This window comes from Convolutriloba macropyga, chromosome 11 (assembly GCF_964194025.1).
Source record: "Convolutriloba macropyga chromosome 11, txConMacr16.3, whole genome shotgun sequence".
In the NCBI taxonomy this organism is placed as follows: domain Eukaryota; kingdom Metazoa; phylum Xenacoelomorpha; order Acoela; family Convolutidae; genus Convolutriloba; species Convolutriloba macropyga.
The window spans coordinates 42,014,440-42,037,563 of NC_134478.1; the positions used below are offsets into that span (position 1 = coordinate 42,014,440).

At 36.3% G+C, this 23,124-nt stretch overlaps 2 protein-coding genes across 3 annotated transcripts in view; one reads left to right on the forward strand and one right to left on the reverse strand.

Moving 5' to 3' along the window:
* LOC142349531 (putative acetylcholine receptor chaperone) overlaps nucleotides 1–23,124 on the reverse strand; it is a 359,559-nt gene that overhangs the window by 150,080 nt on the left and 186,355 nt on the right. The window lies entirely within an intron of this gene.
* The window catches only part of LOC142349723 (uncharacterized), a 31,700-nt gene continuing 13,191 nt past the window's right edge, over nucleotides 4,616–23,124 (forward strand). The window contains exons 1-3 of one of the 2 annotated variants that reach the window (XM_075401456.1): nucleotides 4,616–4,817; nucleotides 13,403–13,699; nucleotides 15,634–15,868. In XM_075401456.1, coding sequence (XP_075257571.1) covers nucleotides 4,643–4,817; nucleotides 13,403–13,699; nucleotides 15,634–15,868 — 707 coding nt within the window. In that variant the 5' untranslated portion in view covers nucleotides 4,616–4,642. Of the gene's footprint in view, nucleotides 4,818–9,903; nucleotides 10,081–13,402; nucleotides 13,700–15,633; nucleotides 15,869–23,124 lie in introns of those variants that run through there. The other variant, XM_075401457.1, reaches the window with a different exon arrangement.

The window sequence follows — 23,124 nt, forward strand, 5'->3', positions numbered from 1 at the left end:
ACGGTTCGTCATTCTCACTTACCTTGTTTCACTCAGGCAGAGATTACCTGGTTTAGATTCAAGACTTAAAATTGATGCTTCTAGGTCTTAGAAAGGCTTTTTGAGAGACCATACGTTTATTTGAAGAATATTTATAATATGGCTAGAATCGAGGATTTTGGAAGCCAAGAGAAATTGTTGGATAGTGTAGAGTCTGATTGTCTGGGTACAATGGTTTCCGTGGGCAGTAAATTTGTTTTTTGTAGTTTTGATTTCTGTTTTTAGAAATTTTACTGTTTTCATAGTGCGAGTTTTGTTGCTCAGGCCTTTAGTTATACAACTTTGGTCAGTTTTGTTTCAAAGCACTTTATAACCGTTTCATGAATGTATTTTACCAAGTCAGCTCGTTCATTAAGACCATGTATTTTTTCTATGCTCTCATTATCCTACCACTTAAAAAAAATTTCTCCTGTCTGATTCAAGCTTTGTTTATCCGTTGGTCGTTTCATAGCAAAACCATGAAAATTAGGCGAGTTTTTGTGGCATCCTCATTTATCTTTACGTTCCCTAGAAGAGAATAGAAGTGAATTTCCGTGTAGGTTTTTCTTTGTCGTTAAGAGCTCAAAATTAGCCACTCTGCGAGTTAACCTAGCAATTACTGGTTCAGGTGTTCCACTACTAAATGGCAGCCTATGAGCAATATAAATGTCATTTTTTGAACACCTTCATTTATTTCTGGAGCATATTCCTGTACAATATTGGTTGTTTCCAGACAGGTTTCTCCCTAGCCATGATCTAAATTTTCTTCGAGACTTAATATTCTAATGTTATAAGGGCAATTATAAGTTTCGAGCAGTTCACATTCAGATAATGTTATCAATTTAATTTTTCTTGCTCTAGTTCTATTGTTAGTTCCAACTGCGAATTAAATTTATCAATTTTTTTGTCGACATTTTCACTTATGTTAGTTTTCAAATCGTTTATTAGTTCATTTTTAATTGAATCCATTTCCGATTTTACAGTTTTCATTTTTTCAGGAAGCATGTCGGCAACAAATTTCTGAAAGTTATTTTTAAATATTCAAGTTAGGAACATTTTCGTTAATTTTGATGTTTTCAAGATTTGCATCATTTTCATCAGGACTTAAATCTACACACGCTCGTTTTCCGTCTTTCATTAGAGGTGTTTGACCAAGATACGATAGAGGGGGGAATTGATTTCGATTTCTATTCCGGCTATTATACGATTTTGAGTTGCTAACTGCTCTCGTTGTTGGTCTGCAGGGTGAGCTTGATCATTATTCAAATTAGAGGAACTCATATTTCGACTTGGAATTATTTTGTAATTCAGAATACCGGCGGTGGCAACGCGCTGATTGAAAGCTCAGGGGCCACCAAGGTGTTCTGTTTTCGACGAGCTGGAAAACAAATGTGCGTATTCAGTAGAGAAAATAGTTAGTAGATGTTCAGTAGAGTTAGAGTTACAGTAAATCAGATTATTATTAAACCAAAAAGCGAAAAAAATAAGCGAGAGAAAAACAAAGGGGATGCGAAGGTATGTTGCTTTTCGTCACTTGTTTGAAACACCCGCGATGGCGCTGAGCTCACTGAAAGCTCAAGTGCTACCAATGCGTTCCAAAATAGCCACAGAAACTCAACCAAAAAGGGGCGGTACTTATACAGTTCATCTATCTGGGTTTTTAAGCCACTCTGTAAAAGTAGAGAAGTTCGAGTTCGAGTTCGAGTTCGAGTTCGAGTATTCTGGTCTGTAGGTTTGTTGCCTCTGTCGACCAGCTCCTCCGTGTTGTCCCTTACCCTAGGACAATTAGCGGAACATCCTGTGTTGCCAGTGTCTGTCAAGTCGTGTCTTGAAGATATCCAAGCTTTCACTTGACACGACGTGTTCTGGTAACTCGTTCCAATCTTTAGGTCCATCAACTGAGAAAAACTTTTTCCTCAGCTCCAGTCGTGCTCTTCTGATGGAAAGTTGCTGCCCATGTTTCCTCGAGTTTCGTTCGATAAACTGAATTAGATTTCCCGTAGCAGATTCGTCGTACATTCCATTGATGATTTTGAAGATTTCCATCATCCGGCCTCTTTGTCTTCTGTATTCTGTGGTTGGTAGCTTGAGTTCCCTGAGTCGCTCTTCATAACTTAAACCTCGCAGGGATCCAACTAGCCTTGTGGCTCTTCTTTGAACATTTTCTATACTGGTCTTATGCTTTTTAAGATTTGGATACCAGATTTGGTTCGCGTACTCTAGGTGGGGTCTGATTAATGCTTTGTACAGTTGTAGAAATACTTGTTTGCTGAGGTTAATAAAACTTCTGCTGATTAGGGCAAGAATAGAGTTCGCTTTCTTCAACTTCATACAGATGTGCTCTTCGAAACTAAGTTTGCTGTCGGTCATTATTCCCAGGTCTTTCTCTTTGTACACACTCTTAAGATTTTGGTCTTTGTTAAGATTGTACGTTCTCTCTGATGTGGTCTTCTTCTTTGATGTCAATGTCATCTTTACACATTTCTCTGCGTTGAACTCAAGGAGGCTCGTCTTCGACCATGTTCGGAGTTCTTCTAGATCTTTCTGGAGGACTAGTTGATCTTCTACTGTTGAGATCTCTCTGTAGAGCCTTGCGTCGTCTACGAACAGTAGGAGTGGGGACTGAACCACGTCTGTCATTGAGTTGATGTAGATGATGAACAAGACTGGTCCTAGTACCGATCCTTGCGGTATTCCGCTCAGTACTGGTTCCCATCTTGAAGGAATTTCGTTTACCATCACTCTTTGCTCTCTTCCATTGAGGAAGCTTCGGATCCAGTCGTGGGTTTTACCTCCAATTCGAAGTTGATGTAGTACTCTGAAGAGTCTCTGGTGAGGGACTGTGTCGAAGGCTTTTTTGAAGTCAAGGTAGATAATATCCACTTCGTTATTCTTATCTAGCGCTTCTGTCCAATCGTCCATTGCTCTTAAGAGCTGCAGTGTTGTCGACCTTCCAGTCATGAACCCATACTGTTTCTGACTAATCAGGTCGTTTGTCAGAATATGGTTCATGAGGTGTTTTCTTACAAACTTCTCCATAACTTTGCAGCATACGGATGTCAGGCTAACCGGTCTGTAGTTAGCTGCGTCTTTCTTTGGTCCTTTTTTGTAGATCGCTGAGATGTTGGCCCTTCTCCAGTCGTCCGGGACTGTACCTGTTCTCCAAGATTCGTTGAAAATTTCTGTGAGATATTCAGCTATTTTTTCTCTTGCTTCCAGCAGAACTCTAGCGTGGATTCCGTCATATCCCGGTGATTTCGTGTCGTCTAATTTTTTTAGTTGCTCTAAGACTTCACTTGTTGATATATTGATGTTGTCGTCGATTTGGTCTCGGTTTGTGACTGCAGTGTCCCAGTCTGGTTCTTCTTCGTGGACAAACACAGATGCGAAGAACTTGGATAACGTTTCTGCTTTCTCATAGTCACAGCTTGTCGTGTTTCCATCCTCCCTCTCAAGGTCGGGGATGGTTTCCCTTGTTTTCGTTTTCTGGTTTACGAAAGACCAAAACGCTTTCGGGTTGCTCTTGCACACCGCTGCCACAGTTTGTTCTTTTTCATGTTGGCGTTTTCGAGTTAGCTTCCTGACCATGTTCCGTTTTCGTGCGTACTCTCGATATGACCAGTCCGAGTTCTCCTTGATGAACTGCTTCCATGTCTTCTTCTTTTGTTTGATGGCTTCTCTAGTTGCGGAGTCAAGTGGTAATCTACTTTTTTCTCCTCTTGTTATTTTTGTCAATTGAACGTGGTGAAAGAAGAGAGAGAACTAAAACACCTATGTGTGAAGATAAATTTATAGCTCCAAAACTCTAGAAATTGCTCAGCTCATATCATAATAGTAATCCGTATTATCAATGTAAATTTCTTCCAATTTTTTTCTGGCTTTATAGTTTTCCTGCTTCAGCGCTGCTGATTGCTTTTTACCAGATCGAGTTTTTCGTGATCGCATCTTCTGGACTAGATAGAGCAAATTGTCTTGATGCCGCTAGATTGTTGTAAAGAGTTTGACATTCGGATTGAGGCTCAAAGTTGGTACACCATAAACGTTACCCAAGAAATTGTGTTCCTTTTTTACTGTGTGTGGAGTGACACTGTTGACTTCGCTCACACAGGTGGCTCCAACTATAAGTATCATTTATCATGTGCCCAGAACAGAATATGCCTAGCCTTGACAACAATTGATCTGAAAAAACACTTTTTGATGAACTTAATCACAACAATTGAGCTAATTGTTTATCACAACAATTATTAAAGGTAAATAGTCCTAAATTATTGTTATCGACCTTTTAAAACAGGCTTTTATCAATATGGACCATGCCTGAGCTACAGAACTTTTTTTTGAGATGTGAGTCGTCCATTTGAAGCGTCGTCCTGTAGAAGCCCCGACCACTTAGTGAAGAAAACTGTGCTCTTCTTCAAATCATAGTAGCCTCGACGTCTTAGCCTCAGTCGTAAATTTATAGCTAAAAAGTCAAAATGTCAGAAAAAAGTCAGAATATGACCCCCTAAGCGGGGGGGGGGGGGGTTGGGGACGAAAGGAAGGGGGGCTTACGAGATCTCTTATAAGAGGAGGTTCGAAATACGTTATTTTTGAAAAAGGCTTGACCCTTGCTTATTTCAGAGAAAAAATGACCAATTCAGACTCCGCCGAACTGCATCACAACCAAGATAAAGCAGTTTATGAAAAGCTTCCTTCCGATGAAAATGAAAAACCAGCGAAACAGAATCCGCTAAAGTTAGATGTTGAAATTAAGTTAAATGATGATCTGAAGGAGTCCAGCACGGATGTCGACTTAAATAAACGTGAGTTGTTTCCTCCAAATAGACAATCATCGTTTGTAACTCGAAAATGCTGTTCTAATGAAGTTCTTATTTTTGCATTGGATTGTGATTCGTCGAATCGTTGCTTTTTATAATCTTTCATGGCTGAGATCTTTTAAAAGTTGGGAATGTTTTTCTCTCCTGTACGATACTGTATCAGAAATGTTGATTGATAAAATTAAGTTTCAATTTTATAACATTGCGTTAATATTCACGTGCTTTTTTGATGCTTCGAATTAATGATTGACATTTCTAGCTGCACTTAAACCAAGCTTACAGCATTTATTTTTTAGTCCTGTCCGCCTTTTTAATGCGATTATTCATACTGCCGATTTTTAATTCGGTTTGTCTAATAACTATTTTGTCTTCTAATCAACCTCATATAAACAAAAAGATAAACATCCTTAATTCTGCTTTAAAATATATTGTTTAATTTCTTCCCGTCTGTTAGTATTATTTCTTTAGATTCTTTTGTAAAAATAGTGTTCACTTCTCATTTTATGGTAATCAATCTTTCACACGAATACTAAAGTTCTTAATCTATACCTTAGCTCCTTTCTAAATCTCCCTGTTTCCCCTCCCACAAGGTCTTTAGAATATTAGTATAGTGCATACCGGAAGCAGCTTCGTAACAGCAGTATACGATGTAATTTTGTGGATTGCTCCACATACGCTGTAGCAGCCTGAAGAGTGCGATTGGTCGCCCTCCCGTGTTCCACTGTCAACCTCCGCACCACTCAACTGACACTTCAGCAGAACAGCCCCATACATACGGCTATTCGCTCTCCAACATCTCAGTTGATGACCGTATCGAAGAACCAGACACGGTACCCTAAAACGCCAAGCCGAGCGACGAAACCCTATCCAATGATAGTTGGGAGAAGTAAAGATGGAGAAAATTTATAAAAGTTATCCCGAAATTGCCTTTCAGGCCATTGAGAGTATTATGCGGAACTGCTAATTTGGTGAGCTATAGATGTAACTAAAGTTTCAGTTCTTGAAGCAAAAATAAATAAGCAAAGTGCAAGAAGCAAATATGCATCAGACGTGTTCACAACCAAGGAGAACAAGTCCTAAGTTAAAATCCATTAATTTCAAAATTAAAAACAAAGAGAACAAATGTTTAAGTGCTGAAAGTCAGAACAATTATTTGAATCATAGAATCAAAACAAAATAATAAGGACTGATGCATAGAAGGAAAGACTGAACTAAGACTTAAAATTATGCAAATTTAAATACATTTAAAAGAATTTAGCCCTTTTAGTAAGTTACCCCACAACTTTATCAATATTTGCATTCGGATTATTATTACCTTACAGGTCTAGGGTTCCTAAAGAATCAACTTTGTTGTATTTTTATGGTACAAAACCCAAAATCTTTTTCAAACATCTTTTTTAAAACCTGTGTTTATATTGACGTCTATTTTAGCTTGGAATTTAATTCAATAAGAAGATATTAAGATTTTCAAAAACTTTTCGGCCATTTAGAGAAGTTTTTGGATTTTTCAGAACAAAACCGTGACAAACTTGTGGTTTCATAAAGATACGAGAGTATCGCCAAACGTCCACTATTGTCAGTATTTATTAAATAGTTGGATTGCTTATTCCGTTTCGTTATTTTCATATATTGGAGAAGTTTAATTCATCATTCATTCATACGAATATCAGAGCAATTATATTAGTCCTAGGGTTTTTTTACGTCTCGAAGAGGAGTATTTGATTACAAGTTTTTTTTGACTCAAAGAGAGTATTCAAATCTAAAAATTTCAGCTAAAGAAAGTCTACTTTGACTTTGACTACTTTCTTTTTGACGCTAATTCCTGTTTAATTGCTCTCAAACGAAGTTTTTAGCAATTATATGTCCTGTTGTCTGTTTATGCGATTTTTGGCTTGACCTCTTTTGCATCTGACCCATTAGACATTTCGTCTTAAAAAACGAAATAAACAGGTAGCGCTCAGAGGACATCAGAGCTCTTTGAGCCTTAAGCCTTACTATACTCTTAAGATTAGGATTCAATAAAAATGTTAAAGGGTGGTTCTTAATCTTAAACGTTTGACCCCCATCAGTCACGTTTGACCCCCCCCCCCCCCCAACATACACACACCGGTCACCCCCTAATGCTAGCATTCCTAAGCCCCAGCTGGCTACTACCGAAGCCAACCACTCGCTAGTCGATTGAGAGTGATTCGCCTGACATTCGTCGGTTATGTTTTAGAACATAGACTTGTTTTCGAACATTGGACTTTAAAAGTAGCTTAGTTTCTCATGTATAGTTATAAGGAGCTGATGCTAAATTTCAATATCAAAAAGTTTTTGAAAAGTTCTTTCAATAATTCTTTCCTCCCTTTTCAAACTACGGAGGACACCTCCAACCTGCTTGCCTGCTGTCCACACAGTCGCCCACACACACACACACTTACCCAACCACCCGCACACACACCTACCTACCCCTCCCCAGAACACGAAAAAAGCTACCGTCCCCAGTAACCCCAAAAATACTTACCCCACCACTGTGGCCCCAACATGAACCCAGCCCGAATTATCACCTCCTTTCAACACAGCCACCTCACTGCCCGCACGCTTATATTGTAAGCTGTCGGTTTATTTCTAAAACACTTTGCTTTCTATAGTTTTATTGGGCAATTGGTTTTTCGATTTTTTGATGGCCCTGATCAATGCCAGGTTGGAGCGTTACAAAATTCTCATTTGTTTCCGGTATTTTAGCTGAATTAAGTTCGTCATGACCTCATCTGTGACGTCGTTGTTTTCGCTTTAAGATTTTCTCATAGCAGGCGCTCCCTATTCAAACTACAGACACTCGTCTCTCCCTACCTACCCCCTCCCAAAGAACTACCTACGGACCTCACCTATCTGCCTACCTACCTACATATCAAAGTATGAAATTCAGTTCAACTGTTTTTAGAAGACGCCCCTCTCTACGTACCCCCTCCCCAACCACCTGCTTTTTGCTGAAAGCAGCTATTTCAAATCAAATTTCAACAATAGTTAAATTGACTGCGTACTATTTTTTTGCTACCCAATAGTTTTAATTGATCCTGATTTAAAATGAACGCCAATAATGAAAGCGTTACAAGTTCAGTCGACTTCAAATGATTACTTTGTTACTTTTCAAAATTTTCTGAGCATGAAGGTTTGATCATGATCAGCATATGATAAAAAAGTCAGAGCATGACCATGATCAGCTTATGACAGAAAGGGCGTTTTCAATCACTTCTTTTCACTATTGCAAGCGTTTTTACAACCAATATAGCTGCAATTTTTTTGACTTTCGGCGCAAATTAATAATAAAAAACTGAAAAAAATTAAATTAATACTTGTTATAGTTTCATATAGAATTTTTTCCGACGAAATATTTGTAAATCCCAAATAAACAGGGCTAATCGGAAATATTGTTTTATGTCTTATTTTTTAAACTAAAGTGTAATTTTGGTTCCATATATCGACTGAAAGAACCCTCTTTCTTGGCCGCTCCTCTGTTTTGCTCTAAATGAACTATGATGCTTCAACAGCAAGTAATGAGAGCAGAGCTTGACGGAATTAACTTGCAAGACAACATTTATGTAAGATCTTGCAAGGTAACCATCGTCTTGCAAGATCTCTTAAGATAGGCTTTCATCCCGCCAGATAATCATGGTCTTGCATAATCTTCTCTTTTAAGATAACCGTCTTGTCTCGCTTGGGGAATACAAAGCTCCTGAGTAGTTGAAAAAACATAGTTTCAAATCTGTCTGTTTATTTTAATTCCAAAATATGATAATTCCCGCTCGGTTATTTTAATTCCAAAATATGGTTACTTTTATCCCAAATTATGATCATTCCCGCTCGGTTATTTTAATTCCAAAATATGGTTACTTTTATCCCAAATTATGATCATTCCCGCTCGGTTATTTTAATTCCAAAATATGGTTACTTTTATTCCAAAATACGATCATTCCCGCTCGGTTATTTTAATTCCAAAATATGGTTACTTTTATTCCAAATTATGATCATTCCCGCTCGGTTATTTTAATTCCAAAATATGGTTACTTTTATCCCAAATTATGATCATTCCCGCTCGGTTATTTTAATTCCAAAATATGGTTACTTTTGTTCCAAAATACGATCATTCCCGCTCGGTTATTTTAATTCCAAAATATGGTTACTTTTATTCCAAAATACGATCATTCCCGCTCGGTTATTTTAATTCCAAAATATGGTTACTTTTATTCCAAATTATGATCATTCCCGCTCGGTTATTTTAATTCCAAAATATGGTTACTTTTATCCCAAATTATGATCATTCCCGCTCGGTTATTTTAATTCCAAAATATGGTTACTTTTATTCCAAAATACGATCATTCCCGCTCGGTTATTTTAATTCCAAAATATGGTTACTTTAATTCCAAAATACGATCATTCCCGCTCGGTTATTTTAATTCCAAAATATGGTTACTTTTATTCCAAAATACGATCATTCCCGCTCGATTATTTTAATTCCAAAATATGGTTACTTTAATTCCAAAATACGATCATTCCCGCTCGGTTATTTTAATTCCAAAATATGGTTACTTTAATTCCAAAATACGATCATTCCCGCTCGGTTATTTTAATTCCAAAATATGGTTACTTTTATCCCAAATTATTATCATTCCCGCTCGGTTATTTTAATTCCAAAATATGAAAATATCAAATTATGAATCTGGACGTACAATTGCAGTGTGCAGATGAAGGTTTCAAGAAGTCAAGTTATCTTTGATGTAGATTATAGATCGACCGATACCAATAAAGAGATACATACAATTCAGGTTTTGAAACCGTTACTGATTTTGTTTCATCTGGTTAGCGATGATGAACATGTCAACATATACTGAATGGGTCACAGCTCGTTTTCTCTTGTTTAATATGTTCTTTCGTGCATGTGTTTGTATGTGATAATCAAAATGCTGCTTAAATCCTAATTTCAGTTTCAGCCGACCGTGACAATGTAATATGAAACGCAGTCAGTGATGAACTGTTTATAACTACTAACTATTATTACCACCACTATCTCCTTCAATGTTTGCTGCAGGTTCTGATGATGTGAATGTATGTATGCAGTGAGACCTGATTCCATTGTGATTTCAATCTCAATATGTGAATTAGATTAAATTGTCATTCGTTTGAGGTTAGCGCTGTTATTGTTGCCAATTTTCTCAGTGGAACACGTACTTGTAAAAGGATATTATGGAAACAAATCTTATTGACGGTAAGTTAATGGGTGATTTGAGATCTTTTGCTTGTAATTATGTCACAGTAGGTTATGAATATACAAGTGCTACTAGTATCTCAGGCATTACAATTCTAAAAATTCAACTTATTGAATAACTTGATTCGAGAATAGTATGTAAAAGATCTTTTAGAATTATAAATAGTTTTATTGTTAAGAAATACTCATCGCTAAAATTTGTTTTTTTACAGATATTTTTCGTGCCCCGTTTTCTTCAATTTTTTGTTTTTGCCAATTTATGCTTGTAGTATAATTCTGATTTAAGTTCGCTTTTGATCAAAGAGTTTTAAGCGTGACCTTATGTAAACTGACAAAAGGTTTAACAAATGTTTGATTTTACCTAAAATTTATGGAGGTGTTTTTGTACAATTTTGGGCACAAGCCCATTTGGGACAAGCAGCCTCATCGCTCATATTTGGTTAAAACCTTAATCTAAATGAATAAAGTGTGTTTATCTGTTTAATCTCCTCAGATCTAAGAAGACGAATTGAATGAGAAAGAAAAGCTGGAGCCTTAACGAATATTTAAAACAATCTATCACTCATGCCTACAATGGTTTAAGTTACATTTTATCTTGTCTTTGTTGTTTGCTGAAGAATCGCGTTTGATAAACTTTGCTTACTTCTTAAAAGTCAGTAGAATTGCTTTTGATTTTAAATGCTCCAAACAACTGCGTATTAAATGAAGATTCAATGCATGCTTTTGAGTGACGTACAATATTGTGCAAAAAATGATCCAGTGAATAAAGAAATAAGAATTTAGTTGTCCTAAATGTACTCAACTGATCAACCGTGCAATGAATTGTTCCGCGTGTCTTTTTTATTGGCTAAGCAAAATATTTTGGCATGCTGAGCTTGAGAAAATCTGAATTCGGAACTTAGATTAAAATTTCACAACAGGATGGGAAACAGTTATTCTTAGCCGTTCCGTGAAATGTCAACTACTCTCGGATAAACTTAATTGCTGCTCACTTCGTCACAAATTTTTTTTCTGCATTATTTTAGTCATAAATTGTTTACTTTCTTGTATATATTTTTGCCTGGTGAGAATTTGGTTTGCCATCGCGATCTAATTTGTGGTCGAAGTGTCACATTTTGTTGAAACCAAATTATTTGGTTGGTTGATTAATATAGAAAATGAAAAGTTTCGCACCCAGTAAATTGAAAGCTTCTGTCACTACTACCGCGCGGCCATACTCGATATAGCTCTATTGAAAAACTATTTAAAACACTTAATTAGACAGAAACGGAATTCGTTTTTCGTAACGTACCCCGACCCGCTCTTGGAAAAAGCTTTGCTCTTAAGACTTCGTTTTTTCACGTTTTTCACCAAGGGAAATTAAGTGAAATCCATTCAAAGAACACTTGGACAAAGAGAGTCTTTTCTTTACAGAGCTGCATGTAATAGCTATAAAACTATTCTTAAATTTACCTATTGATCAATTAACTGTATTGATGAACAGAGGCAACATAATAAGGTTTTAATAAGCCTGGCAATGAAAGTAGCTCTCTAACGCTAAAAGAGTTTTGTTACAAAAATATGATTTTTTTGAGTTTCTGCTCAGATCCCTAAACCATTAACAGTTTTTAAGGATTAGTTTTTCAAGTTTTCATTATCATATGATTGCATTAGATGGGTCATTTTTCCTCAGATTGAGGAACCAGCAGTCAAATTTAAATATTAAAGGGAATCAATCATAAGTAGATTCACGCGATTATTTGATGCTCTTCGATGTAATGAAATTTTTGAATGATTTTTATCACGCATTCAAAGATACTGACTGATAAACGGAGTTGGTGAAATGTTGCTGAAGTTATATTCAGTTGTACAGTTAGTGCATTGGATTGCTTGTAACGCTTTGCTATATTTGAAATCAATTGCCAAGTAAATTACTGTGGCTGTTGATTAAGAAGCACAAAAGAGGTATAAATTCACGTTCAATTTGAACATGAGAATCAAATTTACTACACGCTTATAAGAAAGATGATTACATTTATAAATTTACCAAGGTTTTTCTGGCGTAGCTGTAGACACCACCATCACTAGGGTCTACGGGTAGCAAGTTTTTGGTGCCGTTTTCCGCGTTTTGTATCTTAATGCAATTTAAATGTGCCATAAATCGCAACAGATAGCACATTTAGTTTTTTTTATTTTTTAAAAATTTTTTTATATTGTATATTTGAATTCTGCTTTTTGACGTTATTATTAATGGATAGTAAGGAGGACAAAAGTTGAGTGAAAGTATTAATGATGAGTGTCGAAAATGGTAAGCTAATGTGCTTTTAATTTACTGAGCTTTTTTTTTACTTGCGTTGATATAATTATCCTACGGAGGAACCTATTTTTGGTTGATGATAGTTGTCAGCTGTCCTATAACACCGCCTATTATTGGACAATTTACGTAATAGCCAGTATTATTTGACAGTTGACGTAACAAGCAGCAGTATTATTGGGTTGTTGACGTAATGTTTGGTTCATAATACTGCTCTAATAACAAATGTGAGAATCACACACATCTGTTGATTAATTTGTATTATAAGTTTGTGAGTATACTATTTGAGTTTTATGAAATTTGGACAAATTTCGAAAGGGCCACTTGACTCCGTCCATTTGCAAGCAGCGTTTTGGAAAAAAACTCCGAGATAATTGGTTTGAAGTGCTTAAAATTGACCATTGTCCTAAAAAAATTAAGTGTTTAGACAAACGAGAAGCTGTTTTCAGTATGACCAGTCATTGTATGCAAATACTTGCATTAGGCATTAATGAAGAAAAAAATACCAAGCAAAGTCTTGCGAGTGTATACGTACAAATTTTTCTGCAGCAAAAGTTGAGTTAAGCGCTGATCCCCGGAGTAATAATTCCTTAATTACGACTTCTTGTAGATGGATGGACCGAGTAAAAAACAAAGTAAAACTTTGAGGGTTTGATTTTTATGAAGTTCTGATTTTTTTCGTTTGGCTAGCTTTAATGTTTATTAAACCCATTAGCACTGTTTTACTTTTCTCCTCTTTTATATTCTCCTTTATTCCTCTTTTTGGATTTGGGCGGTGGAGTAAAAGGATTTGGGTGGCGGCCACGATTTAATCTTCGGCCGTCGCAAAGATGAGATTTGCGTTTCGGAGACTTCGCGTTTATCATCTTTGCGACTGCCAAAGATTAAATCTTGGCCGACTATATCAAATGATCGTCTGCGAAATTTTAAAATGCACATTTTTATGGGGAAATAGCTTTTATTTCTTCCTATTGTTCTTATTTACTTTTGGTTTTGTTTTGTTTGGTGGGAATTTTTTCACTGTTTCAGAAGACAATCCGATCGTTGCAAATGGTGGCAGCCATGGATCTAACAGTTCGCTGGACAAGGTCGAAGGTGGAGCAACAGTGGCAGGAAAGAAAATTGACGATGAAGACGAAGACGAACAATCGGGAACCGGAACATCTGACCAGGACACCTTCATGTTTGGCATGTCGAAATTGAGGACATTTTTCTTCTTTTTGTCACTTGCTCTGCTTGTAGCATTTGTGTTGGTGTTTGTATTTGTGTTACCTTGTTCACAAACTGCACAGATGGATGAGAGGACCAACAAAGTGACTGATCATGGTAGGTGTACAACTTGTGATTACGTTGATTTTTCGGTTAAAACTGCAACAATTCAAGTTGTCTCATACGTAATGTAATCGAAATTTTCATAATATAATAATCGTGGTCAAAGTTCAGAATCAAAGCTTGCGGAAAAATGTTGGACGATTTAGCTAATTGAGAAAAGTATTGGCAAAGAAATGGGGTTTTTGATTCTTTTTGCAACTTTTTTAGAACGTTCGCTTGGGTTCCAACTGTATGGAGCTTGCAACAATGATTCAATGACAGAGATAGATGCTCTAATATAATAAAATATAACTAAGCAATCTTTCATAATGGACGCGAATTTTTAGGCGTTACGCGTTTGATAAATCCTGCCGTGTGTTGAGTACTGTTTGGTAGCACTTTGAAAAGAAAGTTTTGATTTCCAAAATTGACAACCGGATGCTTGTCGCATCTTTTTGGACCGTTTATTCATACTCAGTCTCGTCACTTAAATAATGCATCATCTAAAAGAAGTAGACAAATTAGCTGTGCAGATAAATGTAATCTCTATCATTACATTTTTAATTGCTCTTGAACGAAGTTCATAGCAATTATTGTAAACGTGTGTGTCTTTTTACGACTCGAAGAGGAGTAATGAGATTCTACAGGTTTTTTAAGCAGAAAGCAAGTTTGTTCATGACTTGAATTTTGACTTCTTTCTGTTCGAGCATTTACTTCCGTTTTTGATTGTTGACTTCTGTTTTCGAACATTTAACTTTAACAGTAGCTTCGTTTGTAATGTATAGTAATTAGGAATTGCTGGTAATGTTCAAGGTGAAGAGGTCATTTTGAGATTTTTTGTTCCTATATGAGTCACCCCTAATTATCTAAACTACATCGCACAAACCCCCCCCCCCCCACTACCTATTACCCCCCCCCCCCCCCCCCCCCCCAAACACCTACCTACCCCCCTACCGCCCCCGCACCCCCCCCAAACTTACCCCCACCTACCCCTAACCCCCAAACTACCCCCTCCCTTCACCTAACTACCCCCACCTACCCCCCCCCCCCCCAACTACCCCAGCACTACCCACCTCCCCAACCTATCTACCCACCCACCCCACCTAGCTCCCCCTGGCACCTAAAAAGTTGTTGGCATTTTTAAAACACTAATGTGGTTTGTTGGGCTACTTTTGTTTGTTTTCTCTTGTCTATTTTGATGTTCTGATTTCGGTAAGGTTAGTTTAGAGATTATAATGCACGACGATTGAGTCGTTTCCAGTATTCTACCGGCTATATTTTTTATGCAAAATTTTCGCTTGACATTTTGACTTTTCGAGTGACTTTTACGCCCTTGACTTTTTGCGTTTCGCGTGATCTTAAATTCTCTCTCAATCACAGTTTCAAGCAGCTGAACTCAATTGGCGGCAATTTGATACTAAAAGTCAAATGAAAAGTGCACCGAAACTGGTGCCATTTTCTACTTGAAATCTTAATAGTGGTATATGTTAACCACTAATGTGGTTATTTGAAGCCCACTATTGAACTTCTTAGTCCCATTTAGACCCCCCGACTGGAGGAGGCTGCAATTGATTAGAGCTCCCACGACGTTCGGTCTTGGGAGCTCTAAGCAGAGTCGTTCGAGAGCAGTTTTTTCGACGTTTAGTCGGTTATGTTATGGTGATGAGGATAGCTTTATTTAATGGAAGCCCCTATGAACTGGAAGAACGCGACAAATAGAAACTGATCAGAACGTATTGATCATGAGATCGTACTGAGAAATGTACATATTGTCTAAAATGTTTTGAAAAACGAACATGCACAGCGTGACAACCGGTACTTATTATATTGGATGAATCTTCAATTGATTTATTTCAGAAGTATTTAGCCTTTTGGTTATTTCAAATATTTCGATTCTGGTTTGTATGCTACTTCTTAATGACTATGCTATAACTTGAACTGAGTTTTAGCATCACCGGGCTCAGTCTCCAAGCTGGGAGATATGGATGGAGATGGAAAAGATGACGTTGCCTTTTTCACACCTTCACAAAAATCAACTGATGATAGCTCTTCCTCTAAAAAGAAGAGACGAGATGCTGAGGCTACTGATGAAGAGGCCACATGTATTGTTGATGGTGAATCTCAGCCGTGTGTTGGGGAGATTGCAGTTGTGAGCGCTAGTGTGGGAACTCCAATTGGTGTCAGGTCAGTTTTTAACTGCCTCAACTTGATGAATTGTGACCGTTTCAATTTACATCATATCAAATTATTTGGAGCTTCATTTTCACAGGACACGGGAGATGTGCCGAATTTTCGTAACTAGTGTTTTTCTAATAAGTGAAGGCCGTGCTGATTTCGCTTGAAAGTTCTGCTCACTGGTGCGAGTTTTTTGTTAACTTGCCTTCTATTTGTTCTGACCCCTTTTGAGGGGGGAGGAACTATATACTCAACTGGGTTTTGTTTTTTTTTGTTCAGACAATGTTTACGGATCGATATATTCATCGTAGAGAGTTGTGAGTGACATCATTAAAAAGCCCGTCCAGCGCAGAATATGGAATTAAAAAGATTTTTTTTTAGTTTCGAGAGCGAGTTATCGTGATTTAAATTTTTGTGAATATTAGACCGATTTGCGTTATTTTTATTCATTTTTATTCATTTTCCTTAATTTTTGCCTAAAATTCGTCAATTTTGCTAAAATATGTAAAACCTCTTAACAATAGTACTGTTCTTTTTATTTTTGAAGACAAAAAAGTGTTGTTGCCTATTTTTATTTAATTTTTTTTGGCTAAAATTTGGGCTAAATATTTAAATTTCAGCCTTTTTCATCAAAATTGCCCGAAATAAGCCTCTTTAGTCGACTTTGATTAAATTTGACGGAAGTACACACCCAAAAACAACTAACACAATCCTTGTTAACTACAAAGGGAGCTAGTCCTACTTCCACTTCTATTGAGAGTAGTCTGGAATTAAAATTTTGCCGATTTTTGCTAACTTTACTCAATGATTATATCGATCGAAACAAATGAGTGTTGTTAATGGACTAACAGCATTATGAAGGCTAATTTTGGTCCACTTCTGGAATGTTACATCCCAAAAAAAAATTGGGGTTCGGAGTGTAATCAGTCGGTCTTCAATCTTTTTTTTGTCAATTAAAGAAAGAACAATTCAATTCAAATCAAAGCTCACTGTTGAAAATCCCAATTGGCGTCATCAGCAGTTCTAAACTTATGTATCTAGTTTCTTTACTCGAAAGATTATGGTCGTTTTGACTTATAAAAATGTTAGATTTTTGAATGAACAATGGCTTATTGAACTTTGCCACTAATTTTCTCTTCATTTGGTCAGTTTGTAGCTTAGTGTCAGCAATGAAAGGAAGCTTCATCTTTCTTCTCTTTCTACTGAATTTTAATCTAATCTCTTTTTTCGGTTTGAAGCGTTAATCTATGGTTTTCTGGCTTTATGGTTTTGTGGCTTTGATAGTACTAGATTTAACATTTTTTATTTTTAGACATTGGCCCATTTTTCACGTTTTTTTTGTCATATTATCACTGTATCGACAGTTCACACTTTTCAATATTGTTGTTCAAAATAAGGCACAATTGAACATATCAAAGTCTTAAAAGGCGTAGATTATGGTTTTAACGGCTTCGACTCCCTCTTTCTCGAAGAATTTAATTGAATTTTTTCAATTTGTCTTTAACTCTTGTTTTTACTTTCTCTTCTTATTCGCTTGAAGTTTTCTGGAGAATGACAGGTCTCATTGGAGGATTAAATGAGCCTATATTCTGATTTGGGTAGATTGCTGATGGCCTTCATGACTTTGAAAACAATTGTTTTCGAAAATAAGAAAAAACTTTCTTACTTCGCATTTTGTTCTCTGTCTATTTGTTGCCTAGTCTTGTTGATTACAGGTCACATATAAATTATTATCATGGAGGGAAGGTTCAACTATACAAAGTTTTATGTTTTTAAAGAACTCGTTATGAATGTATTGGCTTGGAGACAGGATTTTCGCAGAAATGTAAACTAGTTTTTTATTTGTCTGTGTTTGACGTTCTATTTGTAGACTTATGACATATTCTGAATAATAACAGGTCTCAAGCTTCAAGCGGTTCCTTTGGATGAATAAACGAACCTATTTAATTTCATTTTTTAGCAAATGACTTTGAAAAAAATTTGTTTTCGACAAATACAAAAGTATTACTTATTTCTGCCCCTTTTTTGTCCGCTTGTTACCTATTCTCCTTAAAGAGAGGTCGCGCACCACAATATTGGCGTTCGAATAAGCCTCAATTGAACATATTTTGAGACCAAAAATATGGCTTCACGGCTTCGACAGCGTTTTCGCAAGTTTTAATTGAATTTTTGTTGGTTGTCTCTATTTGTTGTTCTTTTGCAACCGCATAAAAAAATGACAGGTTTTATAGACCTCCTATAGAGGCATATGTGATCATAAACAGGTTGAATGGTTTTCATTACTTTGAAATTAATTGTTTTTAAAAATTTAAGCCAGTTTTTTAACTTGGCTGTTTTTTGTTCTTTTTTGTTTAATTTGTTACCGAGCCTGGTCCGATATCTTTTCTAGTGACGTAGAAGTTATTTTGTTTAGTTTCAGTTTTACCTGAGGCTACTTTGACTTTTTTGATAATTTTTATAAAAATGGACCTAAAGTTTTGAATGGAATTAAAGTTTGTTGTTATTGTTGTTTGATTTTGTTGTTCTTCTTGACTTGCTTTCTTAATAATGGCTGATCTCATCAATCTAATGCGGAGTTTCTAATCCACTGAGTTTTTGCATTGGAGGTAATGTTTTTGTTCATACACATTTTTTTTTCAAAAATACATGAATTGTTGGGGTTGTCTATCTGTTCATTTGTTAGACATTTATGCCAAAAATGCGGATGAGCAGGGTCGGAACTTTATGTGCGGACGCACATTACCGAGCCTCCTTGTTTATGATGGATTATGACTTCCCTCTCTCAAAAAGTAACTTCCCTTGTCACTTTCTGAATTTAAATTGAGGACTGTAACTCTAATTTAATGTTGAGAGATTTAAATACTGGTCGAAATTTTGAATTTAGGTTGCATGGTGAATGATGAGTACACAAAATTTAAGCAAACTTGTTTCGTTTTATCTAATTTTCCTAACTTTTCCCTTCGCTACGCTTGCAATTTGTTACACAAAATCGCATTGTTTTCATAGAATGTTTGATATCTGATTTGAAATTAGGGATAGAACTGGAAATCTCAAATTTCTGACAAGCAGAGCTTTGATATCATTTATAGCCGGGTCATTTTCTCGGTCGGCTATTATCGCGCTCTTATTTTTGTTTTTATAGCTGCGAAGAGGAGTATTGGCGGAGCGTTTTTATCGGTAATTTTATTTGCGTGCATTTCAAACAGGAAGTGAAATGCTTGAAAAGAAAGTGTTGACGTCAAATTGCTGAAGAGATAAAAGAGAGAGTGATTTTCTGTTCATGCTATATTTTCCAAAGAGAGAGAAAATTAATCAAATTTGCTGTAGAATTTTTTTAGGTACTATACTTCACTTTCACCGGTCTTCTCTTTATCAACTATTTTGTCGCCTCTTCTGTCAAGCGAAATTCGGTTATTGAATGAGAACTAACTGTGCCGAAAGTTTTTTTGCCAGTAGTTGTTTCGGAGCCGCAATTCGTAATGAATTTTCTTATCAGCTTCATTATCAGTTTTTGTTATCAGTTCCTTTCCATTGTTATTTTGCCTGTTATTTTCAAATTGATTAGCATTATCAATTAGGAAGTTCATTTTGTTTTTTGGGGTAGTCAATTTTCTATACAGAGTCGTTTCCGGAAGTCTTCCGGCTGTTTTTTTTGTTTCGTCTTTTGACATTCTTTCGTTTTACATTTGTTCACACAACAAAGCTGAAAAAGTCTTTCTGAACCTCATTTCTCATGCGCGTGGCTTCATTTTTAATTCTCTTTAGCCAAAGTTTTTCGGTCATTTGCGTGATTAGATTTTGATCATTCGTGACTTACCCCACTAAATAAAATGACCTTTGCACTTTATAACTTAAAGCTTATTGAAGTAGTTTAAGGTCAAAGGAACTCATATGTGTAGTGAAGGTCCCTATTAAAAAGGCTTCTGCGAATTAGCTTCTGCTAACAATCTTTTAATTTATCGCGGAGTGTTTTTTTGCATAGCTCTTTGGGAGGCGTTGTTTCTTTTTCATAGCCGCACAGCGATAGCGGGGGCTATTATTGGCCTTCTTGTTTTTTTTAATTTCGTCGTCGAGATTTTTGTTACGACCATATGACGTCACAACCACTTCAAATCGGCTTTTTGTTCATTCGTTCATGCAATTCCAACTGAAGTGCGTGCGTGACGTCATTTTTCGCTCTTAGTGCAGCGAGTTTTTTTGTTCATTTGCGTGTTTGTCACAAAAATGACTTCCTCACTTTGAAATCGACTTTTCTTACTTTAATTCAAAGAGATAAGGTCAAATGGATGTGTGTCACTCTAAATGAAGGTTATTAGAGAGCAGCTAATAGATGCAGCAAAAACTTATACAGATTTTAATCAAAATTTAACATATCAGCCTTCAATGAAAAAACGAATTGTTTTGGTGTGTCGTTTTCACTGTTTTTTTGACTCTGCAGATCTACGAAGCTATTGCGGCTATTTTCTGGCAATCTGCCAGCTATGTTTTCAATTTAGATGTGTCTGTTTCTATCTCTTTTATACGGAATGCAAGTCTATTCTTTCGCAGCGATTCTTCGCTTTAACCTGCGTTTGCCACCTTTTTAATTTGTTATTTTTTTCATTCCTCATTCTATTCGAGCTGCACTTAAACAGCAGTTGTTCAGCACAGCAATCTGAAATGAACTTATTCAATATCATATGCTAAATCAAATAAAACAGAGAAACGGGCTAAAGACGAGTTTTAGACGCCCGTTATTCTATCTTTTTCTAATTTCATACTAATCCCTCCATCCTCTCATTAAACAGGAGTGATCTTAACTACCAAATTGAATTTAAAAAAAATCTTCTTTTTTATATTTGTAAGAAATCAATCTTTTAATTTTTCTTTCGTTGTTTCAGTCTGAATCGGGGCGTTGGCTGTCAATTGTGGTTATTTTTCAATCTGTCAGTTTTTTGTAACCTGGCTCTCCGTAGACTATTTTGCGGCTATTGTCCGGAACTCTGCCAGCTAAGTTCAACAGTTGCATTTGATGCATCTTACTACCGCTTTTTTAGCTCCTGTAACTTCAATTCAACGTCAATTTTTTAGGTGAACTGGCTCAGTTTGTTCTTAAAGGATTCATTTTGAATGAAATGTCTTTGGTGTAGTTCAAATTTTTCTTGTTATTGCATGTTTTCGTTGATCTTGTTGGTTTGTGATAAATTGCATGAATGGATTTAAATATAAAACTACAACTTCAGATTCTTGCATAAATATTTAATTCGATTTTGAAATTACTTAGCACATTCGTATTTTCAAATTCCATTTTAATGCCATCCCTACAATATTGCCTTAATTGCTCTGGATAACATTTTTGATGCCTTCCCGTCTTTTTGTGTGACACCATTTAGCCAATCATTAGAAGCAAACTCTGCATGTTTTGGAGAAAAAAGTTGTCAATTTTTGAGGTCTGAAACTAGTTTTTATTAGGATTATCCTCTCTCTGTGTGTGAGTGATTCGCTTTTATTCGAATTGTTTTTTACAGAGGGAACTTTTGTACCAGCGTTTTGTAAACAGCACTAACATTCGCGTCTGTGAAGCATGCTGATTAGCTTGGTTCTCTGACTTCCGATCCCGTCACCACCATCGCACAATCAAACTGAAGCTGAATACCTGCACATGTTTCATGACGTGTACATAATCTGAATCGAAGGTAGCGCTTTGCTGTCATGACAATTGAGCTATATTTGAGGCTGTTCAGTGTATATTTTTTTGCCATCGGCTGCAAATTCTTTGTGACCCTTTGGTAACGCTTCGAAAACTCAATTTAGTGAATCCATACAGCTGAAGTAGATATGCGTGACTTCATTTGTTACTGTTTGTTTGTGATTTTGATTTGCTCTCAAAGAGAAGCAATTATTGTAAAAGAGTGTTTCTTATGCAAAATTTTTACTTGACCGTTTTTTGACTTCGAATGACTTTTACGCCGTTGACTTTTTGCGTTTGCGTGATCTAAAATTCTCTCTCAATCGCAATTTAAGCAGCTGAAATCATTGGGGGCAATTTAATACTAATAGTCATATGATATGTGCGCCGAGATCAGTGTCATTTTCACTTTAAATCTTATTAGTGGTATATTATAACTTCTAATGAGTTTATTTGAAGCCCCCTATTGAATTTCTTAGTCACATTTGGCAGGCTATCCCCCCAACTGAAACAGGTTGCAATTGACCAGAGCTACCACTAGTTGTTCGACAGCAATTCTTCCGACGTTAGCCGGTTTTGCTTCTTTTCATTTTGTATTAATTGTCAGCCATGTGTGAGTTTGGTTGCTCATTATTTGACTCATGCAACGTCCACATTCATTTGTGGTTGTTTTTCAATATGTCTGTTTTTTGTAACCTGCCTCTCCATAGACTATTTTGCGGATGTCTGCCAGCTATGTTCAATTGTCGCCCTCGATGCATCTTATTGCCGCTTTTAGCCGCTTTAACTTCAATTCAACGTCTTTTGTGAAAGTCAATTGGATCAGTTTGTTCTTAAAGGATGCATTTTGAATGAAATTTCTTTGGTGTAGTTCAAATTTATCTAGTTACTGCATGTTATCGTTGATCTTGTTGGTTTGTGAGAAATTGGATGAATGGTATTAAATGTAGAACTCCAACTTCAGGTTCTTCATAAATATTTAATTCGATTTTGAAATTTCCTAGCATTTTTGTTTTTTCAAATCAAATTCCATTTTACTGCCATTCCTACAATATTGCTTTTATTGCTCTGGATAAAATTTTTGTTGCCTTCCCGTCTTTTTATGTGACACCATTTAGCCAATCATTAGAAGCAAACTCTGCATGTTTTGGAGAAAAATGTTGGCAATTTTTGAGGCTTGAAACCAATTTTTGTTACGATTATCCTCTCTCTGTGTCTGAGTGATTAGCTTTTATTCAAATTGTTTTTTACAGAAGTAACTTTTGTACCAGAAGTTTTTAAACATCACTAACATTTGCGTCTGTGGAGCATGCTAATTAGCTTGGTTCTCTGACGCCCGATCGCGTCACCACCATCACACAATCAAAACAAACTGAAGCCGAACACCCGCACATGATTCATGACGTGTACATAATCTGAATCGAAGGTTTCGTTTTGCTGTCTTGAAAATTGAGCTATATTTGAGGCTGTTCAGTGTATTTTTTTGCCATCGGCTGCAAATTTTTTGTGACCCTTTGGTAAAGATCCGAAAACTCAATTTAGTGAATCCCTACAGCTCAAGTTGATATGCGTGACTTCATTTGTTACTGTTTGTTTA